This window comes from Limulus polyphemus, unplaced genomic scaffold, assembly GCF_000517525.1.
Source record: "Limulus polyphemus unplaced genomic scaffold, Limulus_polyphemus-2.1.2 Scaffold616, whole genome shotgun sequence".
In the NCBI taxonomy this organism is placed as follows: Eukaryota; Metazoa; Arthropoda; class Merostomata; order Xiphosura; family Limulidae; genus Limulus; species Limulus polyphemus.
In genome coordinates this window covers 220,679-231,497 of record NW_013666226.1, presented here as the reverse complement: position 1 = coordinate 231,497, position 10,819 = coordinate 220,679, and the positions used below count along the sequence as shown (strand labels likewise).

At 32.3% G+C, this 10,819-nt stretch overlaps 1 protein-coding gene across 1 annotated transcript; it reads right to left on the bottom strand.

The window, feature by feature from the left end:
• Window positions 1–3,142: 3,142 nt before the first annotated feature.
• Window positions 3,143–8,564, bottom strand: LOC111085782. The gene is made up of 4 exons (XM_022385986.1): window positions 8,410–8,564; window positions 6,572–6,680; window positions 4,878–5,001; window positions 3,143–3,310 (listed from the first exon to the last, which is right to left on the bottom strand). Exons 1-4 carry the CDS (start codon window positions 8,471–8,473, stop codon window positions 3,143–3,145), a joined length of 465 nt encoding a protein of 154 aa, XP_022241694.1. The 5' UTR covers window positions 8,474–8,564.
• Window positions 8,565–10,819: the final 2,255 nt, after the last annotated feature.

Below are 10,819 nucleotides of genomic sequence, written 5' to 3'. Positions count from 1 at the left end.
CGCCAACTCTTGGGCTACTCTTTTACCAACGAATAGTGGGATTGACCGTCACATTATAATGCCCCCACGGCTGAAAGGGCGAGCGTGTTTGGCGGGACGGAGATTCAAACTCGCGACCCTCAGATTGCGGGTCGAGCGCCCTAACCACCTGGCCATGCCGGGCCCATTTTTCATTGTTGAGTTATTAATATATTAATCTATAATACAAACTGAACAACTTACAGGATTCCTGCCAACGTGATTATATTATAAATATTTTTCAACTAAATTTACTTATCATTTCATTGTGCATTTTACTTTTTTAGAAAACAACTTGATCACCTCGCTGTTATTCACTTTTATATACAAGCCAAAAGTCATCGCATGATATTTGCATTGCCCTGCTCGTTCTACAAGTTTCGATAAATGCCTAAAACGTTCTTAATGGTTTGTACGCGTTAAAAAAACTCATTCAGTAATTAGCAGCTATGACATTCCACCACATTACTAATATCAAATAACTTTGTTAATCTTGCAAGTAATCTTAGAAGAAATATATTAATTTCTTATTCATCTGTTTCAGTGCTTTTTATTTTCATTTTTTAAAGAGTTTTAAATAATTTACTTTATTTTGTTAATTTTTTCCATACTTCCACTTTTAACTTATATAATCAAGGTATGGATACATTCAACAGTTCATGATGCACGCAATGAGCGTATTTTTCGGTGTATAAGACGCACTTTTTTACCCCAAAATTTGATGTCAAAATCTGCTTGTGTCCTATACACCGAAGGTATGAATAATATATATGTAATATATACGATATACACAAGCCATGTGTAAATATATTTAAATAGGCATGCATAGTTTAGTTCAATTGAATGTGCTATTTATAACAATGGTAGTTTTTTTCTTTTAAAAACATAACTTTTTATAATGCTCCCTAAATAATAAAAAAATAAATTACAGTGAAAGCAATGAAGATTTTGTAGGTTTTGAACCAAACTAAATAACAGTAAACTATTTTTTGATTTACGGTATTTTCTTATTTTGATGTTTTGAGCTCTTTTGTGTTTAGAACAATATATACTAATTCAATTTTTGTTCAATAGAAATCTTTCAAATGCGACTGTAGCTTTTTTTCCCCCAAAACTTTGTCTTCAAAATAAGGGTGCGTCTTATACACAGGTGCGTCTTATATTCCGAAAAATACGGTAGGTCAAATTTATTTTTATTTTGCTTATCTTATTATTCATTGTTGTTCCTTATCTAATAACAGTCTTGTACATGCATTTTAATGGCAGATAACAGCAGAACATCGTTATCTTAAATGTTAACTTTCAAATACTTATTTTACGTCAATGCCGGAAAGAATAATTTTACAGCATTAAAAATACTGACAGATTATCTCATTAAGGAGCATATTATATGTTACAAAAGTGCTAGAATAAAGTTACATTTTATTGTTTAAACTGCACAAGTAAAGATTATTTATCTCACTGTAAAAGAAAGAGTTTGTAATTTTTGAAAGCAAGACTTGATTAGAGCTTTTCTGTTAGAAAATCAGCGTATTACCTATATCATTGCTTTCGTTTTCCTTTTAAAACATTTTATTATTTCTAACAGGTTAAGTTACCTATTTTCTGAACAATTCAGCATTCTTATAATATATAAATATAAACTTTTCAGCTATGAGGGCGTTATAATGTGAGGATGACTCAAACTTTTTGTTAATAAAAGATTGGCCCAAGAATTGGTGGTGGGAAATGTTCCCTCTAATTTTTTCAATCCACGTACGGAATGAATTTTTTCATGTGCACCATGATGTGCGCTACCAGTTTTTTTAGAGTGGGGTATTTTCGACCATCGACCATATTAGATTATTAGGCCGCTATGCAATGATACCAGTTGGTTATTTGGGCTTTAGGCCTATTGACTGCTAGGGTCTGTAAGGCCGTCAACATGTTTGAGACTCCTCGCCATTACTGAGGATGTGCGCGGTATTTTATTGGCTGTTGTGCGGCTGCGCAGCCGCACAGTATAGAGGGAACACTGGTGGTGTTGACTAGCTGCCTTTCTTTTAATTCATCATCGTAAAATTAGGGATGGCTAGTAGAGATATCCCTCGTGTAGCTTTGCGCGAACTTCACTTATACCTTTACGTTTTCTTTTAAAAGCATCTTTGTATTTCTAATAGGAATATTGTTTTGATTTATAAATATTAGGTCATTTTTCTAAATTTCATTCAATTTTATAAACAATTGAATTTCATAATTCCTAGTAGTCGTATTTTATATTTTTTCTGCTTAAAAAATGAAGATGGCTTATACACCTACCCGAGGAGTACTCACACTATTTTTTGGAATACCTCATTAATTTTTGGAGATACCTCATTAAAAATTGGCAACTTTACAGAAAAATGACGAACATTTCTTTTGGTTTAACTATTTTTAAAACACAATAAGTGAGTGGTGTAATAATGTCATTTTAAACTTAAATTCATTTTCGCTAGGAAGTTTGCTTGTTTTAAAGTTAAGCACAAAGATACGCAATAAACTGTCTGTACTCTGCCCACCACGGGTATTGAAACGCGATTTCTAGCGTTTTAAGTCCGTAAACATACCGCTGTGCCACTGGGGCCGTAAAAGTAGCAATTACACATGAGATTAAGGTAATCAAAATTTGAAATATGAATGTTTTATTATACCATTTTTAAAAAATGTAAACAAAATCTATTTTTTCCAGAATTAAGACTCTTTCGTAAGCCTATCATAGCTTAAATACCACATTAACCAAAACTAGTAAGCACTTTGGGGTCGTTCTAAGATGGTGTATCTTGCAAATAGTAGGATAAATAACCTCTTATTTATTATATAAATATTTGCACCAGAGTAAAGTTTTACCCTAGTTTCCATCAAACTGTTCACTTGGATTGCGATATCTTTATAAATGAACAATATTTTCGCTTAGGGTATGTGTACGTATCATATTAATTATCCTTATTAATTTCATTATCTCTACCTATAAAAGCACCCTAGTAGCACAGTGGTATGTCTGCGGACTTACAACACTAGAAATCGGGTTTCGATACCAGTGGTGGGCAGAGCACAGATAGCCCATTGTGTAGCTTCGTGCTTAATTACAAACAAACTACATATAAAACTATTTTATACAGTGCATTTTAAATCTTTCTGTTATCTTACCAGCTTTAACACCATCTAGCATTTGTCTTAAATAGCTCCTTGCTTTTTGTTTCACCAGGTTAATTATTTCTTCTTTAGACTTTCCTTGTGCTTGAAGCTCAGGGATTTTAAGTTTGAGCTTCTCCACCTACCAAAAATTACAAAAAGAGAAAATCACAGTAGAACTTTGTAGTAAAAAACACATTGCTGAATAACTGTTATTAAATCTACAGATAAGATCGAATATAAACCATAAAAGTATTAGACATATAAATGCGAACATAGGCAGACATATACACTCTGTAAACACAGATAAATGTAAACTTATAATTAGGCTGTTTGGATTTAGTTTCGTCTCATTTTCTCTCAAAGAAAATTCTTTTATACAAAGAAAAACCCCTGCTAACTGATAATTCTAACCAATTTATATGCTATAATGTGCCCTTATTTATGACAGTGATGATTAAGATGAAGATATGAAGTCACTAAATAGAGATGAAGAATAAGGTGATCTACATGAAAAAACAAGCAACATATAAGTTATTTATCCGTGAAACTAAATTTTGGTACTCATTTTAAAGTGTTTAGTATAAATAGTGAATTGATAATTATTTATTTTCGGGGAGTCTTTCTAGCCTTTCTATAATTTTGTATGTATTCTCGCACTTCTGGTTGCTGTTTCATTATCACACAGGGAGGAGTAAAATTAATAATATTTTACAGTTGGTTTCATATGCAAATTCAACATGAAGAAATAACCATAGCTACTGTTCATTTAAAAGAAAATGTTGTAAATGTATAACAACTTTCCTGATTTATTAGCCTACGTAGTAAAGAATAAAATATTAATATGTCACAATAAACAATTCCGTTTTAACAAAGAAAATGGTACAGAAAATATGTTTTTAAATTTATTTTATATACTATTCTAAGATGGATTTGGCTTACTAAATGATACACATTTATGTCAGTTTTTGAAAACAGGCAGCACGTCTTTAATTTATTTGTTAATAAGCACAGGGATATAGCCCCGATATTTAGTGTTATAAGCCCTCAAACTGATCGTTGAGCCACCAGAAAGCAATTCGTCTCCGAATTTAATATGTTACGTGATTTCAGTCCTGAGACTTACCAACTCATTAATCTTCTTACTATAATGAACGTAACGTGTATGTCAGTATATATGTAAGTTACCAAAACTCCTGTGCCATCTATTAAACGACACCACAAACAAAAATCCATAACATTTTCACAGTTTTGGTATTCAAAATTCAGACAATTAGAAAATAACTGTGGTATGTGCAACAACCATTTCTTTATAATAGAACACAATTTTAAATAAAAGTACTCTCCTCACAACAATAACACGACTTTCATTAGGACTGTACGTGAGGGTGGGTTTGATTATATCTTTATTGATGTAATTTTTAAATGTTGTACTGAGAAACTGCAGTTCTTAAAAACTATTATTTCTTCAATAAACGATTCCATTTTCAATATATAAAGAACATTACAATTTAATACTATGATTAGTAAGTACTAACACAAACTGCCGCCAGTCGGGCAGCGTTTCTGCTTTTTATGTAATCGAAATAAATTAGGTTAAAGAAACCAACGTGAAAATTCATGCTCAATAAATGATAAACATAATTGTATTTCAAACTTTCAATTAATATATATAAAATCAACATATATATACGCCAAATATATCGTACTTTTTCATGTATGTTTTTAAGCATGGCTCTTGTATGGTCAGTTTCTCTCTTGACCCGCTTGACCAGTTTCAGTAGTGTCTCCTTAAAAGCCGTGGTAAGCACATTCTTCACTTTTTTATCTATACTGAAAAACAACAACAAAAAACAAAAACATTATTCTGTTTTGATATCTGTATATCTATCGAAGTAAATTGTTTTGCAAATAACCCAACGCGTCATTTTCCACTCCATTTGGTCCCCCAGTGGGACAGCGGTAAGTCTTCGGATTTACAACGTTGAAGTGAGGGGTTCGATTCCCCCCTCAACAGACACAACAGACTGCCCGATGTGGCTTTGTTATAAGAAAAACACCCACCCACTCCATCTGTTGGTGTGTTAGTATTCGGTTGCCCTAAAAAATCTTAATATATTCGTTTATTTAACTAAAAAAATATCGACTGCTCTTAATCATAACCAAATATACGCAGCTTCGAAAATTATTTAGTAATATCAGAAATATGTAGTAAAAGACAGAGAGAATAATATTTTACACTGTGTTCCTTTCTTTTAGCCGACATTTAAAAACGAGTGCTTCTTTGTAATTTTTAATATTTAAACAGAAAGCAATTTAGAAATGCGACAAGTTGTGCACCACGACGTTTTTGATAAAAATGGTAAAAATTACTGTTTAAAATGAGCTTAAGAAATGTAACATTTCGTCCACATGTTGTGGTTGTAGGTTTAATGGAAAAAATATATAACGTCATGGTTGATATAGTTCTGTAAATATTACCAGTACATGAAAAGTATTTCAACTTTTCCACTCATTAGTTGTTCATTTTGATATCGAATATTGCAAGAGAGAGGTTTCCACAAATTTAATTAAGTTGCCACAGTTCTGATCATCAGGGATGACGCGTATTTTATCAAATTATATGAGTCACTTTCTTGTTAAAGAGTGTACAAAAACTTAAGTAGAGTTTTGATTGTTTTAGAGCAGAGCTGTACAATAGGGTATCTGCGCTCTGTTCACCACGGGGAATCGAAATCCATAGTTTACAGTTGACCCACTAAAAGATCTTATATATAGATATAATATCCTATATATACGTGCACCACACAAATGAGGCAATAAATTATCATAAAGAAATACAGTGGAACATAATTGTAATATATATATATATATTTGTAATTTTAACACAGTTCTGGTCATTTTCTACAATAACTTATGGTAAAAACTAGAGCACACAGTTTTCACCACTGAAAAGGAATAAAATGATCGACATATAAAGTACATTCAACAAAGTAAATAAAGTGATCACCATCTTATTAAAGGTGGAAAGTTTATAAGTTAATGTGAAAATTAATTTGTCGAATGGAAAACAAATTCCAGGAAGCGGAATGCAAATTCTAAAATTCTCGAATCTGGCTTTCCGTTTCCGAAATCCTGGATCCGCCCCTAATATATACCGGATATTTATATACACTGACATAACTGACGAGTAAGCTCTCTCGCTACGACTACATCAAATTCTTTGCCTTTTAACAGTTATAAACCTTAACTTGTTTATGAAAATAAAGTAATCAAGCTGTAAAATAAATTATTGTAAGGCTTGACTGACATTGACTCTCGTAACATTTTAGCATCATGAATAATATATATATGTTCGCAGTATTTTTCTCTTTTGTTTCTACAAATCATGTCTCATACTTACTTTTTCAATTCTTCTGAGCTTGGCATCGTCATTATTTGATGCAACTTGCCTGCTCTAGCCATGCCTTTTTGCAACAGTTGAATCGTCGACTCCACATCTTTATCAATATCTTGAAAAACAGTAATATATTAAATAAAATAAAATGACGTCTCAAGGTTAAAAATAATAAAGTAAAATACAATTGCTGATGAAAGATAGCTATATAGTACATGACCAAACGAATACATAAGCTAACAAACAAAAAGATGTAGATATATATATATATATGAATAGAAAGTAGAGAGACATCCAGTCGACTACAAATTAAAGAAGGCCTAGCATGGTTTGGTGGTTAAGGCGCTCGACTCGCAATCTGCTGGTTGCGGGTTTGAAACTCCGTTGCTCTTATAGCCGTGGGAGCTTTATAGTGTGAAGGTCAATCACACTATTCGTTGGTATCAGAGTAGCCCAAGAGTTAGTAGTAGATGTGTTGACTCGGTGCTCCTCTTTAGTCTTTCACTGCTAAATTAAGGACGGCTACCTGGAGAGGAAATGGGCGCCACCCAAGAATCACCGTTGATACATCAGCATCTAAAGCCTTCTAAAGATCGTCAGGGTTTTCGGTAATCACACAAAAAAATACAAAATTAAAGATTCAGTTTAGCCTGAAAACAAAAATACAAGATTGATCAGAAATCAAACAAGTGGATTTAGGCTGATAGACAAACTGTTACGTATAAGGATAGATCGATAGATAGTAAAATGCACTTAGGATAAATAACCGAGAAAAGTGAACACAAGATGCACACAAATGGTACTGCTTACACCAGTGATGAATAATCGCACTTTATATGAACAATGTTCAGGTCTCTTGCTACCTTTAGAATAAACGTCTTCATCGTTGATTGTGCTCAGTCTGGGGAACATGGTTTTGGGCACTAATGCCTGATGCTGAAAATTTCATTGTAACAATTTTCTTCGAAGGTCGACAAGACCTTAAACCACTAACAAACGTTTTTATAAGCCGTCCACTGTATAGAACGTCAGCTTTCGAAATAAAGTTTAACGTAGAATAAAGGTACACAAATCTACTACAACTATATCAGGAGACCTGACATATTTGTGGTCCAATGAGATTGCTCTGTGCCTCTAGTCATTTCGACTGTCTTTTACATTGCAACATTCGTTGATTTTGACGTGTGACTGGTAGATTGTGAGCTATCGTCGACTTTACGTTCTGCTGAGCGAGTTTTCTCAATTCTATGGAAAATATAGAAGATAACCGTCTTCGAAATGTCGTGTTCTTTGGCTCTAAATAGTTTAACCACCTCAATTACAAATCAAATTTAGGGGTAAAATATTTCTTCAAAGGGATAAAACGTTCAATACTCACGATCATAGATAAAACATATCTTTAAAAGGGCCTCTTAACTCAAGGCTAGAGATAAAAATGTATTTGAAAGATTTAAGGACAGAAAATAAAGCGTTGATAAGGGATATAAGATCTCTTAAAGTGGGATTCATATTAGAAACTAAAATGTTATGATTAAAATCAAATAATATTTTTTGTTTCTCTAAAACTTATTTAACGTTTTCGCGTTTGACACTCAACTCCATAATTTGTTAATAAATATTTGTAAATCGTTAAATTTTAGGATCCTTAACTATGATATATGTATATCTACCCCGTATGTCATTCTTTTTCTTCAAGTTTTCAATCATAATACAATTCAAGGAAATAAGTTTTTAGAAGGTTATCAACCAGAATAGTTAATATTTGTCTATAATAATATCTTTTTAAAAATTCTTTTAAGAGTAAAATTTAAATATTACAGAAATGACTTTACTGAAAAACTTACTATTGACAACATCGCCCGAAGCTAGACCGATTAAAAGAATCGCTATCACGGGAACTGTTTTCATAGTGTTTCTATATGAGGAACGGCTGAAACAAATACGGATGGTAAGTCTGGCTGGAGTTGCTTTTCTTCATCTCTATACACCTGTTGAATTCTCAGTGAATAACTGATAAAAGACCCTCAATAAGATATTTATCTCTTAACATGAGAAATATATTTCTCTCTGACAGGTGATATACGGACATTATCATTATGGTCGATTACACCAACCGGAATTTGTTTAATCCAGAATAACGAAAGTAGTGATGGGAAGTTGAAAGGCATGAATAATTGAGAGTTTTTAATGTTTACGTTGTAGGACAGTGTATCTTTCTTTCCTTGAGTACTTGAGCATAATAACATTAGGAAACCCTTGTGATATTAATGTTAACTTGTGTTCAAAGCAAGCTACGTACATGGATACATGGAATAGAACTAAACATGTATACTTGGTAACTAGATGTACTTCCGCAGGGTCCCCGAAAGAGTTGTACTTCAAGAGGAAATAAAACCAAAATTAAGAGTAAAAAATAGTTTTATTTCTCACTTTTGAAGTTCATATGTCATGCTGTGTTGTAGTTTACAGAGTACATAATTATTCTCGTGATTTATGGCATGCGCACGTTCTACTGACGTCACGATAGTACAAATAGCAACGTTATGTGTCCCTTACGTGACGTCAATTAGACGTCAATTAAGTGTCAACTGATTGACTGGCAGACAATACACTAGTGTATACTGGTGCGAGTGGTGAAAACAGGTGAGCCCTGTAGGCGACCTTAAGTTCCCTTTCGGGAAAACATGTATAGCTAATTAAATATAATGTTCAAACTATAGTACTTAAAATATTAAATTATACTACTAATTAGAATAATATACAAATTAGGCTATTTATAAGGATTAACGATATTTTCAGTCGCAAACCAATAATATCTCACGAGGTTTGACCAACTTAGGATTCTTGGACTATCCTAAATTCACATACAAAGCTAAATGCAGAATAATAATTGTAAAAAGTAATGTACATAAAATTATATTATATGTAATAAATCTTCTAGCCAACAGCATGTGTCCGCACTGAGTAAAAGTTTCACATGTTTAGGACAATATACAAATATGAACTACCATACCGCAGTAAAAGTTATATTTGGCTCGGGCAGCTTAAGATAAAATCAGAAATATTTAAAATAATCGTTATAGTAAAATAATAAAGACCAAAAATAAAATTAGACATAATTAAAACTAATTAAGAAAAGTAGATATACAACATATTCTAATAAACAATATACTTGTCCTTACTTTGGTAGAATTATCACTTTCAAAAAAGACCTACCACATTGTGGTAAAAACTATACGTGGCTCGGCCAGAACTCTGTAAAAGGTCGTGACATGCGCACGTTAACCTACCTTTAGAGAGAAGGTTAATAAAATTAGGCTAGACCTAAATCCATAAACTAAGTTAACAATATAATAAAGAATAATACTAGTTACAAAAGTTAAAATTAGTTATAATAAATACAACAATCAATGAAATAACTTGCTTGATATTGTTGCTGGAAAATAAGTAATACTCACTACCTTCGTGTTTGACAATGATACCCTGTAGTCAAAGATCGATCGAAGATGTAGTCTAATCAATATACAGTTTGACCCATAACTAATTGCAACAAAAATGAATCTTGCTGTCTTATATTTTTACAAGTACATTTTAAAGAACATATCAAAAGTTTTGAAAAATATAAGTGGTGGAACATAGTTAAGAATAGATTTCTATTAAAGAATTTTAAATATTTATCAATGTATATAAATGTAAAATTTTTTGTTACCATTAAGTCACTCTTTTAAAGATGAAAGTGGTTTTAATGTCCGCAGGTACACTTCGAATGCTCATAATTTACGGGACCCTATTGTTTATCTATTCAGTCTGTGGTAATACCAGTTAACTAGTGAAAAGAAAATGTATCCAATATTATGTTCACGATAATTATTTGTTTGTTATTGAGCACAAAGCTACACAATGGGCTATTTGTGCTCCGCCCACAACGGGTATCGAACCTCGGTTTGTAGCGTTGTAAGTCCGCAGACATATCGTTGTGCCACTGGGGGTCTAAGTTCACGATAAACTACAAGACAAATGTCTATATTGCACAATAATAACTGAAAATGATTGACATATTTGACATCTCAATATTATGTCAAGTAAAATCAAGTACTCCGAAATTATGTTCACAGAGCTCAATGGATTATTTTCAGAAACATTAAATGGAATATTCTCATTTCTTTTGTACATAAGTGCAGTTTATTGATTAGCCAATGCAGAATTTCATGCCAATTTTATACACATTATTGTCACAATCACTGTCTTCATCAA